Source organism: Lissotriton helveticus, chromosome 11 (genome assembly GCF_964261635.1).
Source record: "Lissotriton helveticus chromosome 11, aLisHel1.1, whole genome shotgun sequence".
Lineage (NCBI taxonomy): Eukaryota > Metazoa > Chordata > Amphibia > Caudata > Salamandridae > Lissotriton > Lissotriton helveticus.
Window position 1 is genome coordinate 174,583,733 of NC_136072.1, and position 24,429 is coordinate 174,608,161.

Here is a 24,429-nt window from a genome sequence, read left to right on the forward strand (position 1 = left end):
CCGAAACTAAGGCAAAGTCTTGCTTGTCCCACCTCGTCTCCTGAACCGCAGGACATCTACTAGGCACAGTCCTCTCATTCACCTGGGATAACCTGTTTGAAAATCATAGTTCAGGTCCTGACTTTGGAAACTCAGAGAGAACAGGTATCATGATGTTCTAAGATAAATATATTGATGGGACACTGATACCAGTGGCTGACCCTTTGCAAGGAAAAGGCTATTGCCCAAATAAATTGGCCCTACTAAGCATCACCCATCAATGATTTACTCCAAAATATGCTGATTCAGCCCACTTTACGTTCAGATAACAGACACGATTGATGAACAGGACTATATAAATCATGCTAGTTTGAGTTACAACTGGATTTTCCCTACGTGCTTGGCATTAAAGTTCAGCTAGACTCAACCAACTGCAGCTCAGAGAGGGGGCCGCGTCTTTTAAGCTGAACAATGAAGCAGCTGGCGGCAGTTCTGTGTCTCGCGCTGCTCTCCCTGGCCAACGCCGTCAGCCCTGACACCGTGCTGCCATTACCCATCCCACCGCTGTTATCTGAAGACTGCAACGCCACCGAGCCCCAAGCGTCCTGGGCCCTCGACGAGATCAACAAAGACCGGGATGAAGGCTTCGTCCTTAGCCTGTACCGCGTGGTCGACGCTCACCGCCAGCCGGCAGTAATGGTAAGTGGTTCCCCGTCACCTGCCTTGCAGCACTGGAAAGCGTCACGTGACGCTGCCGCTTGCACATTTGGACCAATGACGGAGCGTAAAAGCTCTGCCAAAGGGATTCTGTTTGCGTTTAAGCGCGTGCATCTGTTAGAAGGTGAGTAAAAATTGAAATTGCTCTGGTATTAAGCAAGACATTTACTACCATTCTTAACTTGGTAAACGTGCCTGTGCTAGAAGTAGAAAATGAGGTAATAATGCATAAACAAAAGAAAGGGAAATCGGGTTGTCACGTTACCATGCATTTTTACTTCATAATTGTTTCTTGGGGGAAGGGCTTTAAGTGGGCCGGGTCCTAGCGCTGCTGAGACGGGTCCCTATCGGGCTCTCCATTTTTGCCCTCACTCTCAGGGGGGGGGGGGGGGGGGGGAATAAAAATAAATCCCTGCAGCAATACCACACTTCACTACCTTTGAGGTAGTTATAGTTCTTTCACAGTCTCAGCATTTCAGAAAGGAAGCATTTTCAATATTATATAAACCAAAGCCATAGTTGTTGCTTATTTATCTTATGCAACTAACAGCCATTGACAAAGCCAATAGCCCTGGCTTCTTGTAGGTGTAATGTTAATTTTTGTATTATATATCTGGATTCAATCACAGAAGCAGCAAAATACCAGTGGGGCAGCACAGATTTTTAGTTTTGGCATATTTAAGCAACGCCCTTAACTTAATCGGCCTTGCGAGACCCCCCCTGTTTTTTCATCCCACTTAAAGCCCTGATTGAGGGGATAGAATTCTTGAAGTGCTGCCGATTATAAATTACAGCCACGCTACCCAGAGTACTCTTTTTTTTATCACCCTCTGAATGTTGAGAGGCTGAGAACATGCCTTTAAATTAACATGCTGGCTGTCCATGCTGCATGCAAGACTTTTCAGCAGACAGACTCAGAACTCACATGGGCGATGACCAAGCCCAAGATGGCCCCACGCTGTCTCACGTTGTGCCGGGTGGCTCAAGGCACGCGATATGTGCAAAACATCTTGTGGCAGGCAGTGAAGATTCCAGAGGATGGTACACAAGACAAAAATAATTTCAGAGGACTTCACAGAAACACTGCAGCTTTGCGCGGCACCATGGATCAGGTAAGATGCGCGTGCTGTATTTTGAATCAATAATGTGGCAGTTGCAGAGATCAGGTCTCAACGTAGACCAACAATCAAAGTTAAATGACATCTTTTGCCTGACTCTGCCCCTTGGGATACCTCAACAGTGAGGGGCCAAACATGTACAGCAACATGGCACCTCGCTGTCAGGCAGTGCCGGGGAGAAACAAACAATGTCCAAAGCTCGCCAGAGAGGCTCAATATTAAAATTCACAGCTCTCCCTCGTGTCAAGGCCAAACACTGAAAATGTCCACAACAGTTGTTACACTCCCACGAATCCAAAACTTCGTGTGAGACACACATTGTAGACACTTGTAGCACATGCACAAGCAAACTAGTGCCCACATCCAACAGCTGACAGACTTCGGGTGAAATAGATGAAAACTGTTCTCCTTAAATTAGTGTAGATGTGTAGTGAAGGACACTTTGAGTGGAACTGGCATAGAGATAGTTTCCTTCAGAGCTTTGCTGGCGCACACATGAAAAAGCACACTTCTCCACCATACAGGGTGGACGTCAATGTGTGGCACTGATGACAGTAATGCAGGCTTACCCTCACTGAAGTCAGAGCGTAAAACACATTGGGGCATATTTACAATTACTGGTGCATCCCTGCAAATTAGCAGGGATGCGCCAGTAATTGTGCGCCATGCCTCCGCCACCCATGATGCGCCGCATTTACAATGCGGCGCACCATGGGGCAAAAACGGCACAGATGCGTCACGCATCTGTGCTGTAAAGGTGTCGCATTGCTGGAGTTGCGTCGCATCTGCGACGCAGCTCCAGCAATGCTCTGGGGGGCCCATTCTACTAATGCTGCGTCAAGCCTTACGCCTGCTTCAAGCAGGCGCAGGGTTTTGACGGTAGCATTGGCCTAAAAGTGACTGAGTGAAATCTTGTAGATTTCACTCAGCCACTTTTAGGAGGCGTTCCGGCGCAGGAACCCCCACCTGCGCCGGAACGCCTCCTTAAGGCGTAGGGCTTTACAACGTGACGCATCTCCCAGATGCGCCACGTTGTAAATAGCCCGCACCATGGCGCATCTTTTCCGCCGCCGCTGCGTCACAAAAGTGACGCAACGGTGGCGCAAAAGAGGCGCAAGGGGTTTGTAACTCTGCCCCATAGACTTTGGAGAGTAGACGCCCAAGACTGGATGGGCAGCTCATAAAGTAGTACTTCTCCAGACACACAGAAACAACCGGCAGACTGCTGTGGGCGACCGATGTAGAGGTCACTGGTGGGGTCAGGGATTTCAGTTGCCTTAGGTTAACTGGAGTTGATTTGTACCTTAATGTTGTTTGAGATTTGATGAAATGAGGTTTGAAGAGGTGACAGATGCAGGTTCACTTCGGGATTGTCGCCAAATTTTGTAGTGATCAAGTCCACACAGGTAGAAGTGGTTCTGAGAGATTTATTCAAGATAGTTACAAGATCACATCGAGACCCCACCAGGAGCAGCCAGCATACCGCTCAGCCCAGCCAACTGTGTCTATTTGACTCCAATCATTACATGTTATGTCATTACAGCAAGATTCCATTGGCAGGTCAAGAATAACATTAGAGTCAAGATACAACATTATTGATTTTGCTAATGCTTGTTTAAATACATTTTATATTTACCATATCTGTAAAGGAGTTTAAGAAATGGTTTAATCATGCCTTTTAATGTAATTGGTATCTGGTAGCAGAGGACGTTTTGTATTGGAAGTCATTAATGTCTACTTTGTTCGAGGCTTGTCTGGCACGCTCCTGCATCTTATCAGCAGTTTGCTATGGCCCCTGGTTTCAGAGAATAGATGGTACCAAGAATAACAAATAGACCATATTTGCCACATAACACATCATCCACTGCATAATCTAACGATTTCACCCCAAAAAATTGTTTGTAGCTCAAACAGATAAAAAATTACTATAAAAATGTGGCTTACGTTTCTGCGAAGTGGAGGGCCCTTTGCAAAGGTTGAATAATCACCTTTCTCACTGCTGCATTTGTATGTTACAAAGGTACTAATGAGGCAAAAGCTTTGTAGAGGCTGTTAGTATGTATAAAAATGTCAAAATAAAGTATCATCAAATGTAAAAAAAAAAAAAAAAAAAAGTAACAAATAGGAAGCCTGTAAATAAGTTAGAAATAGGGTACACATGGAGGGGCAGATCTACAAGAAACTAACGCAGCGCAGTGCCGCAAGTATTTTGCTGTGCCACGCTGTGTTAGTTTCGAAGCACTGGGATGCGACATATTTACAACAATATGACACATCTCTGTGCTTTCCCCTGCGATGGCACATAAACAGCTGCTATGCGTCAGCGCAGGCACCCTTACACCATGGTGCAAGGATGTCTATGTTGTGGAGGGATTGTTTTTGTGCAGGAAGGGGCAACTTCCTGCATAAAAACAATCAATTGAAGTGATTTCCTCTTCCAATGTGTGCTGTAGAATGCAGCACACTTTGAAAGAGGAAAAAGACGAGGAGAAATGAAAACATTTCTCCTCGTTCCACCTCGCTACACCACCCCTAGGGTGGAGTATCATTCTGACACATTTCCCGATTTACGATTTCTCGTAAATCTGGAAATGCATCAGTGGACATGGGTGTTGCGTGGGAACACCCACAGCAACACCCATGTCACACCCCTAACACGCATAGTGTTGCGTAAACAGGGGCGATATTTACAAGCACAGGTTAAGTCACGCAGGGTGACTTTACCTGTGCTTGTAAATATCACTCAGCAGGCTGCGGCACCGGTGCGTCACGCAACGTGATGCACCGGTGGCGCAAGGGGCTTGTAAATCTGCCCCCGAAGTTGCTTTTGGCGTAGGCTAGTATGGCCGTAGGGAAATCATGGCTGGGGACTGGTAACAAGTTACAGTGACAATCATCCACTTGCCTATAAGTGTCTGTCATTATCTGTAGGTCAATGTCAAATCTACTACTAAATTCCCACTCTGTCCTTACCTTTCAGCAATGTACGCTGTGCCCATTTACAGCCCTTTGCCCCTCGGCAATCTTAAAAGTATGTATGTGATGTGAAGAAACAGTTTCCGAGGGGACTCAGAAGCTTTTGTGCAGCTCTGGTATTAAAATCTTTAGGGAGGCCCCTAATCCTCGTTTTAAGTAGAAAGAAATCTGGGCACCACACACCTGGAGTTGGGAGGAAGGGGAGGCACGCCATGCTGACTTCAGTTGTATTGGGCACAGAGTAGGGACTTTTCCCTGTGCCTACCAATGAAAGGAAGCCACCGCCCACTCTGGCACATACACCAAGGGTTGAGCGGCTGGTGCAATGTGGCAGAAGTGTGCTGTCGCTGAAGGAGCAAGGCAAAACCATGAACCTGATTAGGTGAACGCTGGTGGATGTAAGGGGGAGGAAAGGGCAATGGAGGTAATATTTGGGATAAGGAGGAGGGCTGGTCCAAAGGCGTGTAGGTTTGGCAAGAATATTTCGGATTTCAGAGCTAAAACCACATGGACTCATTGCATCTTTAAAGGTTGTGTGCAGTTTCAGAAATGTTACATGGGGTGGGATGTTGTGGTGGGAGCTGCCTAATAGACGGATTAGAGGTTTATGTTAGTTCAGTTGGCAAGGTAGTTTGTGTAGCTCAGCCAAAGCGTTTGATGTGTAGTTCTCACTAATCCACAGGATCTGTGCGTCTGTTGGACAACATAAACTTGGGGCGAGGTGCCTAGACTGATTCCAAGCACCCCACAGAATATGTTGACCTAGAGATGAGCTAGCTCACAGTGCCACCATAAGCCCCCCTAACCCTACTAGGGAGCGAACGGTTTCTGGCAACCACTGAACATGACAACCCTGACCCCTCAGGGATCATGGTTACAGATCAGAACTTGCTTTTAAAGGCGTTCTTTGGCACTCAAAGCAAGCGCATTAGAGTGACTGTTCTATCCTAATGTTCTCTGAAGAAACTCCAGTCTCTTGCACCAGGTAGTAGGGTAACCACATTATTGCCTCAATAGAAACAAAACAGCTAAGCCTGCTTTGTTATTATATAAATACGTTTTGAGGTAACAACGAAAGGACTTAAAAGTGCGTGCCCAGGTCACAGAGCTCCCCCATGCCCCTCCGTTTTGACCACCCTACTCTACCAGAGTAAATACTTAGAAAAGTATGACATTTTACCTTTTAATCTGAATGTCAGATTTTTAAGATTCCAATCAATCTTTAGTGTACTGCAAGCCGGGTAGGTGAATGCTGCACGTCAGATTCTGCTTCACTTTTCACAAATTGCAATGGATAGATTCATTAGTGTTATTATCTGTGAAAAGGCCTCTATGTGGTTGGAAGTGTATGTTTTTTTGGGGAAAATTAAGAATTTGATCAGGTATTTCGTCAAACTGTCACACTCACTTTGTGAATTACATTTGTATCCCTTTTTTAGGGTCCTGGGAATATCTTTTTTCTAACAATTGATGTCCTGGAAACAGACTGCCATGTCCTAAGTGGAAAGAGATTTGAAGATTGTCACATCAGGTCAATTCATCGAACGGTAAGTACTTTTGCAGCAGGCTGAGTTATGATAAGAATGTAAACATCACCTAAAGTGTGTTTGAAATATACATTTCGCGGACAGGTTTGAATTATGAAACTGCTTTTATGTATCCTCCATATATAAGTCACACATGCAACTAAAAAAACTGATGCACAGGTACCTGTCCTGCTGGCTCCAACAAAAAACTTCTCCATTTGATCAGCATATTCAAGACTGCCATCTTGCAAAGACAGTACATTCCGCTGTGGGTCATCACCTTCCAGAGGACGGTGTACAAGTCATCAACCACATATCTCAGTGCTCACCCCCATCAAGATATTTGTACCAGAGCACACATTTCCATACACCCAACTCTTAACTCTTTGCAAGTCATTGGTTACCTACTGCGGTAGATATCCATCAAGTATACATTGCAAAGGCCAGAACAAAGAATGCAAAGGTGCTTACTTCTCTACCAAAACTCTAGAGGGCCTAGTCACAAAGGAATTATGGTGTATTTCAACTAGTTCTCTTTTAGTATTCTTTTTTATACACTTACATTCCTTTGTGAATTGGTGCCAAAACATCTAAAATGGGAATAAATTGAAAATAAAACAGGACTATTCCATAAATATATGTATACTGTAGGTGCAAATGGAAATAACTGTGTCCTCTATGCACTTTTAATAATAGGAGTTGGGGGTTTTGGGGCAAGGTCACAAAGGTCTTCACGTTCACCTTTTTGTAAAAGAGTACTCCTGTAGTACTGCATCCCGTACTCATAAATGCTTTTGTGAATCAGCCTCTTGTATGTCAGAAAGTAGTTGCAATTTAGATTTCAGCATCTCTAGTTATAGACGTGAACAACATGAAGGACTTTATGTTCCATTTTACCATATCACTGCATATACCACCATCCTACACACACAATTGATCAACTCACAATGAACACAATCAGGGCTATTAACAAAGGTAACTTACACTTTTGAGTATCTTTGCTACTTTTGGCTATTCACCATTTACAAGCGTAATGTTATTCAAAAGTATAGACATACATGTTTCCACCTCCGGTAACAGGGGTAGAGACAAATTTTAAAGTGTAAGTTACAACAGCCAAAAAGAAGCAATAATAAGTCCAGCACTGATGCTATAACACTGTCTTATAGAAATGGTGGAGATCTCCCTATGGTAAAATATAGGGAAAAGTTAAAAAGTATGGTAAGCTTGAAAACAATAAAATATTTTGTTAAATAAAAATGTCAATTAATTATATATATTTTGATTTTAAATGGAGAACACGGTAACAATGCAACAGCACTTAACCTAATTTTATTTTTTCTCTGAAGTTTTAACAAAAATCGTACCTGAATAAATAAAATTATATATTTTTTACTATGTATTAGCAATTTTTAAAAGTGATGTATAACATTAATCAAAGGAAATCTAACTATATTTTTAATAAAAATCAATGTTAGGTAAAATAATAAATGTTTTATTGTTAGACACATTTTTTAAACATTAAATTACATGTATTTATATTTTTAACTAGTTGCAGGGTGTTGCAGTACTAATGAATGCCATGTCTGCTACTGGACTTACTACATCTCTGAGCTGGAGTACATTTCCTTCTGTTCTGGTTCCTTTTTGGCTGTTGTTAATTTAGAAGGACAATCTGTGAAGGACAGTCTGTGAATAGCAATGGGCTTACTATGTTGTGGGTGGGTACATGCCCTTTCCTAAACCCCTCAGTAACTCTCCCTATGCCCCTCCGTAAACTCTCTCTCATTTAGTATTAATTCTTCTTCTTTTTCCAACCAGTTCCGCATGTCTATCCCACATATACTACTAAGTAGAATGCTTACACATGTGTATATTGCCCCATAGAAAAGAAAGGAGAAGTAGAGGTGGAGATTTACATTCCAAGCTTTGAGAAATGCATTTTTTTAGTAAATAGTACTACTTTACGGATTACAAAATGCAGTTTGTGAATCAAGTCCAACGTACATAATACTACTTGCTTAATATGTCAACATTCAGCTAATGTCTGCCATGGCATTCTTTGACTTTTGTTGCAAGCCACCAGTAAATTGGCTGAATTCATATCACCATTCATTCAACACCTTTAAAATACAACATAAACAGGTGCCTAACTAAACCTAATTATGCATTTATTCAATGATTCCCGTAATATTCTTATTTCTCTCAAATCTTTTCTAACCGGGCATCGGAGTATGTAAAAAAGCAGAATGTTCCCTCTCTGAGAAGAATGTTTGGCATACTTACTCAGTTCTCGGGAGTAATAGATGAGCCTTTATCTCTGCCTCAGCACTGGCTGATCTATCTATCTATCTATCTATCTATCTATCTATCTATCTATCTATCTATCTATCTATCTATCTATCTATCTATCTATCTATCTATCTATCTATCTATCTATCTATCTATCTATCTATCTATCTATCTATCTATCTATCTATCTATCTATCTGTCTGCCTAACTGTCTGTCTGTCTGTCTGTCTGTCTGTCTGTCATCTCTGCAGGTAGGGAATTCCACAGCGACATCTGGTGATACAAAGTAAATTAAGTTTTCAGGAAGGACTCGCTGTCAAAAGCCTGGAGACACGTTCTGAGATTGTCTGATTTGAGAGATGATCAGCTGTAGGACCAACCTTGAAGCGCCAGGAAACAAAAATTGTCTACTGATCTGATTAGCTTACATGTTCATACAGTAAACATGGAACCTTGGAAAATGGGTTGAAACTGATGTCTGAGACATCACTGTGGAAATGTGTTAGAGAGGTGACAAAAAGGAGTAATTCAATACGCGTTAGAAGGTCTTGAATGCATTTGTAATGAATTCTGAGGAATAGTTTCAGAGAAAACTAAAATACTTGATGTCATGGAATAAACAAGAAGAGATGCTAAAATAGACTAAGCAGGGTGTGACATCGATTTCTTGATTGACTGCAATGCAGTTACATACCTTGTGAAAGTGACAAGGCCTTTTGATCATGGGACCTGTGCATGTAAAAAACGTTTCTTTTGCTTCCACTTTCTGGATGCAAGAGAACCATTATTTCTCTCTCCTGGTCATATGTAGCCTGTCCCCCATTTGATCGCCCCAGGTTCCTCAAGAATATATAACGTTGCATTGCGTGCCAACACAACGCATGCCATTACAACACGGTTGTAACAACGCAAGTGCTGTTACAATGCGTTACCATTACAACGCATACTTTTACATCGCATATGCCTTTGCCGTGCATGCCATTACAATGCAAAGGTATATGTAGTAAATAAATATACTTTGTAAAAGTGGTTAAGGTAAGGTAAGTAATGGTCATTCCCGTAGCGTAGCAAAAGTTTGGTTGGATATATATATATATATATATACATTTTAACTGCAGAGCGTCAGGACTTCCGTTCACACCACCGCAGGCGCTGACGAGGCCACACCGGCTGAAATGCATTCGCCATCATTCTGTCATTAAAGGCTCTGCCATTGAATTCCCCTTTGAGGTTCCTGCTTCTTCCATTGGAGGGAGACGATTACTTCATATATATATATATATATATATATATATATATATATATATAGATATATATATATATATATATTCCAAGGATATCCTAATCACAAGGCAGAGTTCTCAAAGCTGCAGAAACAGATACGGGCCCAAAATAGGTGCAAAGATTACTTCTTTATTTCGTGTTGGTTTTTCAAATCGCCATGACGCGTTTCGTGCTTCCCAGAGCGCTTGATCACATATATATTTGATATATATTTCTTTTTTATATACATATTTCTTTTACATATATAGTTATATCTATTATATATATATATATATAATATATAATATATATATACATATATATATATATATATATATTATATATATATTTTGAAAATAATACCCCTAAACCCAAAATATTACCCTTTGCACCCTAAAAACCATACACCCCCAAAATTCTAAAACTACCCTTATCACCCCAATAACCATACCCCTCAACCCTAAAATTACCTGTTGCACGCCAAAACCCAAACCCACCCTGAACCCCCAAATTACCCCTAGCACACCCAAACCCAACCTGAACCCTAACATTACCTTGGGACCCCAAAACCCAAACCCAACCTGAACCCTAAAATTACCTTGGGACCCCAAACCCCAACCCACCCTGAACCCTGAAAATACGCCTACACCCCAAAACCCAAACCTACCCTGAACCCTAAAATTACCCTGGACACCCCAAAACCACTCTGAACTATTAAATTGCCCTTAGTTCCCAAAAACTCAAACAAACCCTGAACCCTAAAATTACCCCAGGCACCCCAACAACCATACCCACCCTGAACCCTAAAATTACCCCAGGCACCCCAACACCCATACCCACCCTGAACCCTAAAATTGCCTCTGGCACCCCAAAACCCATACCCACCCTGAACCCTAAAATTACTCTTAGCACCCAAAAACCCAAACCCAACCTGAACCCTTAACATACCTTTGCTATCTCAAAACCCATACCCACCCTAACACTTAAAATTACCCTGGGCACTCCAAAACCCAAACCAACCCTAAAACAGAAAATTACACTTGGCATCCCAAAACCAAAATCCACCCTGAACCCTAAAATTAACCCTGGTACCCCAAAACCTATACCCCTACTCCCTAAAACCCAAACCCACCCTAAACCCTATACTTACCTTATACTTACATGTAAAATACATATGCCTTTACCATTCATGCCTTTACAACGAAATTTGTTGTCAAGGCATGCGTGGTAAAAGCATATACACTGTAATGCCATGCGATGTAATGGCATTGCGATGTAATGGTAGTTGCGTTGTGTTGGCATGCGCTGTAATGGCATGCGTTGTAAACTTTTCGTTGTAATGGCTGTTTCCGTTCTTAAACAGTGTGAAGTGATCTGAGTGAATAAACACCCATGCCATATTCTCTTAACAGTCATGATGCGTATGCCACAATTGACTTTCTTTCCATCACGATGAGCTTCTAGGTCCTACAGGTCCATTTTCTGTTTTCTTGTCACATCTTAGTTCAAATACTTCTATTAATTATGAAAAATATGGTATGGTCTATCAAGATTGATACAGTTGCCCAACACCACTAACCAATAAACTCATTAAATTTAATCTAACACTGAAAATGCAGGACTCTCTTAAAGCAATGTCTGTTACCATTTCAACTAACACAATATGTCATCAGCCAGCTAACACCATATTAATAGTGGTATTTTTATAGCATGAACAAAGCTGTGTCTTTACTGAAAGAGTTCAGCTACATTTACTGGATCACTTATGAAAGTTTTAGAAGTTCTTAGGGTTGCTGACCACTTGGCAGTCTCATTGAAGATTTTCAGTTTTGCCTATTTCTCCAATGGGGGCTTCAAGGAATGACAATTGGAACAGGAACCTTAAATGCTGAAGACTGAACAAAGGGAAGCTAGTTTTGCCATTGAAGCTACTGTGATAAATATTACTTCCTGGTTGCCCCCAAGTATTCGTGCTCTCTCCCCCATTGCCAGGGAAACACAGCAGCAGCCGGATCTTGCATATGTGTTCCCCCCTTCCTTCAGGTCCTACTATCATTTAATGACGGTGGCAGCTGGAGATGGTCGTGCATGGGTCCTGCTGTAATGGGTCTACAGTGAAAGCAGGAGAGAAGGCCGAGACTGTGGAAGGAAGGATTTTGATTCAGAATCAGCCCAGGTCAGGGTTCTTGGAGTGCAGCAACAAATGAAATTGAGTGCCCACATTCTAAGTACTTTGAATGGCTTGAGAAGTGCCAACCAGCTTTCCTACCGGTTGGCAACATTTTGAAAGATGAATATGGTTTTTAATGGAACCTTTGCCAAAAGGTAGCAAATTGTTTGCAGAACAAGTGTGCGCTACAGCCTGTTCCCCTTGCACGATCGATGGGAACATTTAATTGCAAAAGACCTAAGATAGTGCAGCCGTCCTGTTCAAGACTTGGGTCCCACCCAAAAAATATTTCTGTTGTTAAATTACCGGAGAAATCTGGTCAGATACATGATTCATGTACTTTATTTCTATGGGCTGGAAGACTCACATTAATGAATGATTATCTTGATGACATAATGCTGCCCACCATCAAAACATATGGGACCATAGCAGCTAGAGAGTCACATTAAAATTGTACTTGTTTCTGGGTATAACCATTCCATATCTTTTGCTACAGGTGTTTGGTCGGTGCAAAGCAATCGTTTATATAAATTTACCCCGGAGAACAGTCAAACTGTACAGTTACAGCTGTACCCTCAGTTCAGGTACAGTGTTGTTTTACAGTTCAATATATCATTTACTTCTATGTAACAGAACATGCATACCATTTAAATGCATTTAATCACATGGATCATCGAAATTAGGCTGTGTATGCAAAACTGTTAAAGTAAATGTGTACCTTACAATTCCATGAGTTATTGTGAACTTAAGCATATGAACTGCAATCTAAAATAAATTACCACAGTACATGTTTTACTATACACAAAGATATAAAAAATGGTGTGTAATTTAGGTGGCAAAAATATGCAGCTGGGCATAAAATAATATGCAAAATTGTAGTCTATAAAGAGCTTTAATTACTGTTTTTTCTTTCACAGTTCCTCCGGCGATAATTTCCCGCATGTGCCCAGACTGTCCAGTTTTCACCAGAGATACAGATAGCTATACGGCAAAAGCTGAATCAATGGTTGCAAGATACAACAGAGAAAGTAACAACACCCACTACTTCAAACTTGATGACATAGAAAGGGCAGCTATGCAGGTAATCAGACCATATCACCTTATGAGACCCGATAGGCACATAGAAGGATGTTCCAGGAATTTAGGCCACCGTGTATTACTATTGGTTTTTGAACTTTAGTTCAAACCATTCTCTTGTTCTCTCTTGTGATAGGCTTTAAAAGTAGATGATTTTCCATCATATTTTCTGTTTCTATTGAGTCTCCCCCTATATGTGGATTTTCCAGAATGGGACCATGGTTGACTATACATAGGGGGCCCATATTTTATTTCAGTGATGAGGTCAAAGCTCATAAGAGATTGCTTGGTGTCTAGTCAAGAGGGGGTAGTGGCCTAACTGCTTGGGTGGAAATGTGCGGCCTAGTGTGGGATTGAACTGATTAGATTGGTTGTTCATGCTTGGGAATAGCACAACCTATTTATAAAATGGTTGAATATGATGCCCCAACACTCCCAACGGATGTATGATGTTACAACGCATACTTTTACAACGCATACCTTTACAACACATTTTTTACAACGCAACATCCATTACAACGCATTCCATTACAACGCATGCCATTACAACAATTTTTTTTAAATTACAACGCATAGTGTAGGGGTAAAAATTATATTCTAACTCCAGGGGGGTGCAACAGTAGGGTAAGTGTTGGATAGTGTAGGGGTAAAAATTACTATTCTAACTCCAGGGGGATGCAACAGTAGAGTAAGTGTTGGATAGTGTAGGGGTACAAATTACTTTTCTAACTCCAGGGGGTGCAACAGTAGGGTAAGTGTTGGATAGTGTAAGGGTACTATGCGTTGTAATTTTATTCGTTTTAATGGTATGCGTTGTAATGACATGCGTGGTAGCGGTATGCATTGTAGTGTCATGCGTTGTAATGGTTGCGTTGTAATGGCATGCGATGTAATGGGTGTTGCGTTGTAAAAGTTTTGTTGTAATGGTAATGCGTTGTACAAGTTGCGTTGTAAAGGTTGTTTCCCCTTCGAACGGTGAAACAGCTTCAAATGAAGGATTTGTATGTGTATCACAGTTCAAGTTCAAAGAACTGTTTTACATTTAGGGTGGAACAACCAACAGACATCAATAAAATCAGCAATCTAAATAATCTCCACCCGATTTCTTTCGAAGCAGATTTTAGAGAGCAAAGCATGAATTGGTGGGGTGAGTGCTTACTGTGGGCTTCTGTTTGTGGCACACATCTCATACATTTGAATCTTGGTAAGACCAAACAATATCTTCGATTTTTCACAGTAGATATATTGAATACAATTCAATTGAGTAAAAGTAACATTTTTCATGTAAAGTGGTAGTTCGTGGAGAAATTAGGGTGTTAAAAGTCATATAGAATAGTAAACATTTCCTTTTTAAGTCACAGATGCAGTTTTAAAGTTTGAGTGGATAGGATTTCTATCAAAATTGTAATAATATTAGCTTAATTCAATGGTTCTTGAACTTTTTTTAATGTGGGGACCCCACCTGAATCATTATTGGAATTTGGGGATACACAGCTGGGTCAATATTGGAATCTGGGGACTCTACCCTAAACAATTTAGATTATTTGTTGCACAAAACAATACAAAAACAATACGGAAACAAGCATTCATCAAACACATACACAAATGATTAAATGTTTTATTTGAATCACAAACAAATATTTGAAAAAATCATTTTTTCATTTTAATACAAAGGGTGGAGCTTCTCTAAACTCAACTGATGCCACTCTTTGTCCATGCTATGTTCTGTTTGATGCACTGCTCAAACAAATCAGAACTAAGATATTAACTTTTTTTAGCCTCCACTTCTGAATTCCTTCACATTGCAGTAACTTTTTTACATTTTCAGTTTTACATTTTCTTTTTTCATTCAATATCTTCTAAGCAGTCGCAGCCCACCTGAATAGGCATCTTGAACCCATAAGTGGCCTCAGACTACTGGTTAAGAATTGTTGGTTTAATTCAGACCATATACTTCTTAATCTAGCAAGCAAAAACAGCTCTGTCAAATAGTACCTTTTCTCAGTGGCAGAGTAGGAGCATGCAAGGCAATTTTGCATCCTGAATAATTTTTTTGCAGTTTTTACCTAACTTCATATCGGAACACTTGCTCCAATTATGATTTGGCTTCAATGTTTAGGTAAGCGCACTTGTAGCCTTTAAGTCCAGATAATTTCAGAAAACATTAGTCAGACTAATACATTCCATATATTGCAGGGTTAATAACACGGCACCTTCAACTTTACAGCCAGTGAATTATTCTCAACAAAGCTCACCTCCAGTTATTTCAGTTTAATATTTTCCTGAGCCTCCTTCTTTCTGTGGTTAGATTAGAAATCCCTATGAATCCCTACTTTTTAATCAAGCCGGGTAGACTTTCCGAATAGTGACATTTCTCCCAAAACCGTAGGCATGGGATTTTATAATTTTCTTTCCCAACATGTTAACAGACCGTCTATCTGCCATATGTGCATTGGCCCCAAATTTAACATTAGAACAATCAGTTAGTTTTCAGACCATGCCATTCACACTGACCAAGTTGGTGGGGTTCTCTGTTGTCTTTGCTGAGACTGCCATTATGGATGGCTTCTTTCTAAAATTGTTTAGCATCTTCATTAGCACTTACTAAATGTGTTGCATGGTTTACATAGTTTTATCTAGATTGCTTTTAAACAATTGATTGAGTCCAATTTTTAGGTTCTGAGTTCTGATTCAATCAATTCAATTATTATTGAGAGGCTGTTACTTACAGTACCAGTCAAACCAAAAATATATTTTTAGATCAGATTCCTCATAGTGTGAAAGAAGTGGAGGGGTAAGGGAGTACCAGGCATGCAGGTAGGCTTCATTAGATGTCTGTAATTTTGAGTTAATGTCAAGAATGATAGACAAATGACTTTTATTTTTTTAATTTACCAGACCCCAAGGACAATTAAACAGTTGCCTATGAAGTTAGTAATTATGTACAGAGTTTCCAATTTTTGGTAGATAGAAGACTGTGTAGAATCGTTGATCATGGACAATTTGAGTAGGTATTACTATGGAAATTAAAATAATCCCTTCGCTATAGAAGCAGTAGGGCCAATCGTTTTTTCACCAACCAACCAATTTTTATTCACATTGGTAGCATTGGTGAATTTATAATTTTTATCATGGCGAGCCCTTGCCTAAAGAAGTCTTCATCATTTGAATGGATGATGTATTTATACTTTTGCAAATGAGGATACATGCAACATGTTGGTTATTATTTGCTTAATATTGGATTTTTTCCCTTTATTTCAGTGGGTTTTTAAAGCTTCATACTTTGTAGAATTCATTGTCAAGGAGACCAACTGCTCAAGGTTAGAAGCAGATGTTTCCCACTGTGAGTTCCTGGACGATGAGCATGCTGTAAGTGCACAATTTATCTTACTGTATTACTACTTCTTCTTTTACCTTTTTAGGATATATTGTGAACCTTTAAGAAGTGTCCATAAAACAGAGTGAGCCTTTTTCAAATCTTTTACTTCCATATCTTTATCGAGAAACTCACATGAGGTAGCAAACCATAGCTGCAAAATATAGCTGTCTTGTCACAAATCGGCTGTTAAGAATGTGAGGTGTGAATGATAGCATGATATCCATAACTAGTCAACAATGTAGGCCATTTCCTAGTAGTTTTTAGAGAGGCAGGACTGCCTACAGTCAGGTAGAAATGTGTGAAATGTGAATGGAGAAATTCATACATAAAATCATACTCACAGTGATGCAAGAACATTATCTATGAGAAGGAAGTGATGTGCCATTTATATGGTTAAGAGTCAATACACATTGCATAGCAGTCTGTTATGCCTACATTAGCAGACTTAATTTCAAACCCTGTCCTCAGACTCATCCAAAGTGCCTGCAAATCTTGCACTCAAATCCTGCACTGTAACTATACCCAACCTGCTTATACGATCTGGGGTTCTAAAATGAGAAACTGCACACTCATGACGTGACGTGATGGAGGTCCTTTTGGCTACAAGTAGATCTCACTGGCTTCGGCTGTCACTGGCCTTGGCTACCGCCCCACAGTGTGAAGATGGTGATCCAGTGTATGCCCAAACGACACAGGTGCTGGCCATCCTGCACAATCAATATATTGTGCCACCTACAACCGGTCAAAAGTGTTGCATGTAGAGCTCCATTACTACTGGTTGGGGCTACTACTTAACACAACCTTGTACAGCTGGACCTGATGAACCCTTGGGTTCTGATTTGTACAAAAGTATTCAGATGAAAAGTACCATGTTAAGCTATGATAATAATCTATCTAATTCAACGCGGTAGTGGCAAACAAGAAAGGAGAAGGATAATTGCTCAACCATCACCGACTGGCATTATTATTAACCGACCAGCAAGACCTCGTGCTCATGTAGCAAACGAGTGAGCTTTTGAGCTTGTGTTTGCAGGCTCATCAGCAATCAATACGCCTTTTAGTTGATTGTGTCACATAGACTATCATCACTCTATATGCACAGGCTTACATCAACACTTGTGTCTTCTCTATGAACTTTGATTGGTTACATTCATTCATGTTACAGTCAAAGCTGATGCATTGAAACTACTAGTGCATAGTCGCAGTTTGATCCAATCTTAATGCAAGCCTTTGCGATGCAATTTATCAATGGGAAGACTAAATTATTTGATTGTCTAAATGATGGAGACCACTGTAGACTGATTGGATTTATAGCACTCACGCTACTGTTGGCTGTCTTGTGGGACTCGTGGAGCATTGACAGCCATTTATCACCCAGTCCCTCACAGACACCACTCAAAAAGGAATTTGTGTTTTCTAATGGATAATAATGGGACCATATCTCCTCAGACCAGAGCAGTTGCTAGAAGGTGTTGCTTTAAAATTACTCGAAACAATGAGCCCCCTTTTAATCATTAAATCATTGGGCTATTAGCCCCAGACGCTACAGGTACAGGCATGGACTTTTTCAGTTTCTCGTGTACAGTTTTTGAGCCTCCATTATCCACAAACATGTGCATAGTACAGCATGATTTTACTCCCAAAGTCTGTGCTCTTATGAAAAGGGATCACATTGCTGCAGCCAGATGTGTTTTTGTGGCCTTTTGCAGGAGATAGGATCTACTTTAAAGCTGCTGCCTTTCCGGCATTCAGGAGCTGGTTACTCCTAGCATTAGTCTAGCAGAACTGTATTTTCTATTGTTATTTTTATTGTAATGTCTGGGAGAGAACAGATGAAAAGTTAGGGCGAGGATGTAATTTTTTATAGCAGTGCACGATAGAAATCGCCATTACAATGCAGAAAATTACAATTAAGTATTTAGGACAGTGAACCAATAAAGCTTCCTCCATTTTGTTATGCACATTTTCTTTATATTCCCCTTCTCAGTGTCAAGTGACCACCTACTTTTAGTCCTACGTTCTTAACTTTGGAAACTGAAGTGTGGAAAAGCTCCACTAAGCCCAGCATGCCTCAGCTTCTCATTGAACTAACAACACAACTGCCAGTACTGGACTTACTTAATTTCTAATATCCAACGATCTGTTATGAACAAAACATATCAGTCTGGTGTAACATTTGTTACTGGTTTATTTCATTAATTTTTTCAAAAAGTTATTTTTTTGCAAGAAAAATTTCTTGTGCATATTACCAATATATACAATATATACAATTAGATACACAAAACATTTCTAACACACTGAATAATATGCCACTATAATTCACATCCACACTGAATCTTTCTCACCACAAACAGACACTTCACATTCAAATACACGAAAATTCTGAGGTGTGGGCCAGTGTCAAAATAAACATTTCATTAAATCAAATAATGCAATGTACATTTGTCATTTATAATGTTTGGGAACACAACATTCAGGCCAAACAAATCGTATTGTGTTTTAGCTGAATAACTTTGATTTTTTGATTGACACTGTGCCTACAAGGTCGGTCGACGCATTTCGAACCCCCAACTGCGGGGTTCTCCTCAGGGCCAAAAAACGATTTCTTAAATCTCCTGTGCAGGGTGTGGCTCTAAAATCAGGTGTGGAAATGTCCCCATTAGTCTTCAACTTGTTTGAAGATAACCTTGGGTACCCGGTCTTAGCTTGATGATTAGAACCAGGAAGCAGGCTCACACAGGCTACACCGGCAATCTGATGTTGCTGCGGGTGGATGGAAACGCTCACCGGTACAATTTCATGAAAACAAATGGGGAACTCAAAAAATCGAAGCGACGATTAACTTCTTTCCATATCCCGCTAAGCCCCGGCCAGGCAATCATCAAGCTAAGACCGGGTACCCAAGGTTATCTTCAAACAAGTTGAAGACTAATGGGGACATTTCCACACCTGATTTTAGAGCCACACCCTGCACAGGAGATTTAAGAAATTGTTTTTTGGCCCGGAGGAGAACCCCGCAGTTGGGGTTTCGAAACGCGTCGACCGACCTTGTAGGCACAGTGTCAATCAAAAGATCAAAGTTATTCAGCTAAAACACAATACAATTTGTTTGGCCTGAATCTTGTGTTCCCAAACATTATAAATGACAAATGTACATTGCATTATTTGATTTAATGAAATGTCTATTTTGACACTGGCCCACACCTCAGAATTTTCGTGTATTTGAATGTGAAGTGTCTGTTTGTGGTGAGAAAGATTCAGTGTGGATGTGAATTATAGTGGTATATTATTCAGGGTGTTAGAAATGTTTTGTGTATCTAATTGTATATATTGTATATATTGGTAATATGCACAAGATATTTTTCTTGCAAAAAAATAACTTTTTGAAAAAATTAATGAAATAAACCAGTAACAAATGTTACACCAGACTGATATGTTTTGTTCATAACAGATCGTTGGATATTAGAAATTAAGTAAGTCCAGTACCGGCAGTTGTGTTGTTAGTTCAGTTATTTTGACTTAGCCTTACTGGTTAAGAGTCTAGACCCAGTTTTGTTCTTATCAGCTTCTCATTGAGGCAGAATCTAATATTTTTTCAGAATTTACTGAATTAGCAGGATATGTGATGGTTCAGCAATACTCACACAGGCATAAAACAGCGGAAGTTTTCTGAGACCAGCAAACCAATTTCACATATTTAAGGTCAAGATTGGACTTGTGCATCTCTGATATATATTTATATATGTAATATTTATAAGGAGCGGCGAATCATCCCCAAGGGGATCTCTCGGCGCCTGGGAGACTGATAACAGGTTGGACAATGCCACGTTTTGAGATGTTTCTTAAATTGTGCCAGGTTAGGGCATGTTTGCAGATCCTCTGGTAGCCTATTCCAGTGGGCCAGGGCTAGGTGAGAAAATGCACGCCCTCCCATCTTGGTTTTTCTGATTCTGCAGGTGCGAAGCAGCCTTTGACTGCTAGATCTCAGGAGGCGCACAGGGGTGTACCATTCCAGCTTTTTGATTAAATATGCCAGTCCATGTCCTTGCAGAGATTTGAATACCAGACATAGGAGTTTGAAAATGGATCTTTTCTGCACCTCTTATGTACTCTAATAGCGAAGGGAAGTAACTTCAACAAGTTCCACCAGCCCCAGTGTGCAAAAAAAGAAGGCTCTCCCACATTGAGCCTACAATCTATTACCGCATAGCTGGAGCCACTAAAATATAAATACATTTCCCAAGAAGTTTGAAACCAGGACCTGTATTGGCAGAGTAGTCTGGATCATTCCCTAGCTATCCCAAAACCACATTGAAAGTGAAAAAAACAATTCCAATACATGTTAGTTAATTGGGAAAACATGGATGAGACAGAATGGACAAAATAGAACTAATATAAATGAAGTCAACCTGTCCCTGCTCTGGATCTTCTTCTACCGGGGACCCATGGGGACAAAGAAATAAATGGTGATACAGGAGTTTGGAGAATAACATGTAGGAGTCAGTATTTTCAGTTCAATTCTTAAATATTTCCTTCAGGATTTCAAACTGTGATTTCAGCTGCTTTTATCATGTTCTTAAAATTCTAACTTGTACTTAATATTGTATAGTAAGAGCAAAACAATGTGAATTATGAACTCTTCCAATCTAAACAAACTATACAGCTATTTGCAATGCGTGAGGATTTGGATGTACCATATGATGTGGCTCAAAAGAAATCCAACACCAATTTATAAAAATATAGTATATTTTTTAAATTTTATTAAGAGACCTTGATCAGCAAAATCCACTTGAGGTTTATGGCGATACAGATTTTAGATTTTGTTAATCACTTTTAAATGCAACTACAAACAAGCATTATTCAACAAAAACTTTGTACATTTTTGTAAAGCTTGAAAGAGTTAGTGCAAGTACTCTGGGCTGGGTTGGGGGACCAAATCCAGCTGAGCAAATGTCTGGGGTACCAGAGGGAAAACCTTGAAAAGTGACCTGGCCACAAGAGCATTTGTAAGGCAAGTTGTAAACTTTATGGGATGACTACCATAGACCACACTGGAGTGGTCCAGGTGCTGAGGATACGTGCAAAGGATGCTCCTGGATCTGTGAGGTCGATAGGAGTGAGTTGCAGTCCTTGGTTCACAGGTGAGGTGAGGCAACTTTTTCCAGGGAACTCGAGGTCCTACGACATCCTCTTTGAGATGGTAAAAGGCAGCTGCAGCTGAGGTACAGATCTAGCATCACTGTGGTCACAGTGAATATCTTTGTGGAGGCTAGTGTCCCTTGGGTGCAACGAATCCAGACTTTGATAGCGTCCCTGGATCCGGCAGACACGGGTTCAACTTTTGGCTATCTTGGATTTGTCATCTTGGGCACCCGGGGACAGGTAGTGGCAAAACATCTGCGGTAGCTTCAATCTTGGCGATTTAGGCTTCTGCAGCTCTTGCGTACCAGGAGCTGGTTCCAGGGGATCAGCCAACAGATCATTGTAGTCACTGTTGTGAATGAAAGCTGGAAATCAACATTTCCTCGTGCCAGTCCAACATTCAATAGCCCAAGGTGTAGCAGGTGCAGTCCTCTCGACAGTGCATTCTCTTCTCATGCAGTTTCAAGGGCAGCAGGGCAGTCCTTCTCTGGTCCTTTCTTTGATTCCAGCATCTATGAGGCAGGGTGCCAGGGGTGCTATATTTATCCCTTGAAAGAGCTCCAAGGGGACCATGTAGTCACTAGCTAATGGGCTAATGGGCCTCTTCTTACCCAGTGTTGTGTTTCCTGCAATGTGTTGCATCTGGCTATGCCAGAGTGCCCCATTCTTGCCCCTTTCAAAATAGCACGACCATGGTCATCAGGAGTGTGTTAGCCCACCCTAGAGGTGTGGGTACCAGTGGGCTACATGACCACATGAAAACAGGTTTGGGGACAGGTTTTTCCTCCCTCGTCCTGTCTCCTAATCGTCTGCAGGAATAAAAGGCACCCGGCTCAGAGTTGTTGCAGTTGACCCTTAAAAGGCGGCTTCCCCTGTGAAGCTCTCCTTGTAGGCTAACACCCGAGTGACCTTCCTGTGAGAGGCGGTAACTCCTCACTCTGCGACAACTGTCTTTCTTCCTAGGCCTAGGAGGGGTTCATTCATCTCCCCAGGTGGGCAGAAATCTGTCTGAGTGCCAGGGCCTTTGTGAGGTCACTGGACGAGCTGGAGTGCTGAGTGGCAATTTTTAAAATTACTTAACTGTAATGGTCCGAAATGAAGACCGCTGCACGCCGAAGTATAAAAAAAGGTATTCAATAAGGTTAAAAGAAGATAGAGTTATTTGTAGGTGCTCAGGGCGATCACCTCCTGGTTCAAGAGGTGCTGGACAATTATGGCACGGAGAACCTTACGGCGAGTAAGGGCTATCCCTGGGCACTCTTGGTGCGCAAAAGCGCGTGCATAAATATATACCAGTACTTCAATTGTTATAAAGAAGATTTTAATCTTTAATGATTAGATCATTGAGTAGTTAAAAGATATCACAGGATATCATGATAACCTGTGATATCTTTTGACTACTCAATGATCTAATCATTAAAGATTATAATCTTCTTCATAACAATTGAAGTACTGGTATATATTTATGCACGCGCTTTTGCGCACCAAGAGTGCCCAGGGACAGCCCTTACTCGCCGTAAGGTTCTCCGTGCCTTAACTGCAATGGTGACATTAGATTCGACTCGGGCATCAGGTCAGTTTAATGCCATGATTATTTGTATACCATACATGACCCTGTTAGGTAGTCCCATTCAAACGTTAGCCAGGCTGGGGTGCGAGCCGGTTACCCTGCGTTAGTCAATGAGCTACTAACCTTTCCACAGCAAAATGACAATTTGCAAGTGTGGCTGCTAAGATATATGAAAAATATATGTCTTACTTAGTAAAATATAGCTCCCTGCCTAGCTCTATAGGCCTTCTTTAAGGGAGACATAAAAATGTCACTAAGGTTAGGGGTGGCTCTGCCATAAGGTGCAATGTCAAAGTTGACCTAGTAGTGTAAACACTGTCCTGTCAGTCTGCAGTGGCAGGCAGCAGTCTATGTTGTCCTTTGCCACATTTCGGGTGGCACAAAGAGTACTGCACCCCTAGGTGGACACTCTGCCTTCCGTGCCCTTGGTAACTTGGGTACCATATACTAGGTCAGTAATTGCCAATTGGGTGTATCCAGTTAAACATATCTTTTGTATAGGGTTAAAACGCTGGCACTTCGGTCTGGTTAGTATACCTCAGTGCACTCTAAAAGCCGAAAAACCAGCAGCAACAGTTCAAAAATGTAGGGTGAACATCGAAAAAAAGGCATTTCCATACCTAGTGTCTTTCACTTGGCCTCTGTGCTGAAGTAAAACAACCTTCTTACAGAACCCATTGAGAAGAAAATTGTTAATTCCTGCCTACTGCTACTCTGTCAACACTGGAATTTTATTTAAAATAGAGTTAAAACCCCCTCAGGGCTGTGGGACACATGTTTGACCTCAAGGGTATCCTTCCGTTCCACAAGGTGAAAGAGGACTATGGCATTGCCGAGACCGATCTCTTACAATATCTGCAGGTGCGACACTGGGCGCTTCACCCCTCGATCCAGCCAGGAGCCCAACGACACCTCACACCCTATGAGAGGTGGCTGCTGACCCGCACATCAGACAAAAAATTAATCTCAGATCTCTACCAACAGCTACTCCTCACCAACATTCACACATACAACGCAGGAAGGGCTAGGTGGGAGAGAGACCTGGGGCGCCAACTCACGTTGAAGGAATGGGAGGGGGTTTATTATAGAGCCAGACATTCAGCACACCACACGGGTCTCACTGAGACAATGACCAAAGTCGCCACATACTGGTATCATGCACCCGAGAGGTTGCATCGGTGGGATCCCCGGGTTAGCGACCGCTGCTGAAGGGGTTGCGG

General features: G+C 41.2%; 1 protein-coding gene across 1 annotated transcript in view; it reads left to right on the forward strand.

Moving 5' to 3' along the window:
• The first annotated feature begins 369 nt into the window (after positions 1-369).
• LOC144791763 (uncharacterized) overlaps positions 370-24,429 on the forward strand; it is a 33,985-nt gene continuing 9,925 nt past the window's right edge. The window contains exons 1-5 of the mRNA XM_078666530.1: positions 370-678; positions 6,230-6,337; positions 12,538-12,625; positions 12,959-13,122; positions 16,380-16,487. Of these exons, the coding sequence (XP_078522656.1) occupies positions 451-678; positions 6,230-6,337; positions 12,538-12,625; positions 12,959-13,122; positions 16,380-16,487 (696 nt within the window). The 5' untranslated portion in view covers positions 370-450. The remainder of the gene's footprint in view (positions 679-6,229; positions 6,338-12,537; positions 12,626-12,958; positions 13,123-16,379; positions 16,488-24,429) is intronic.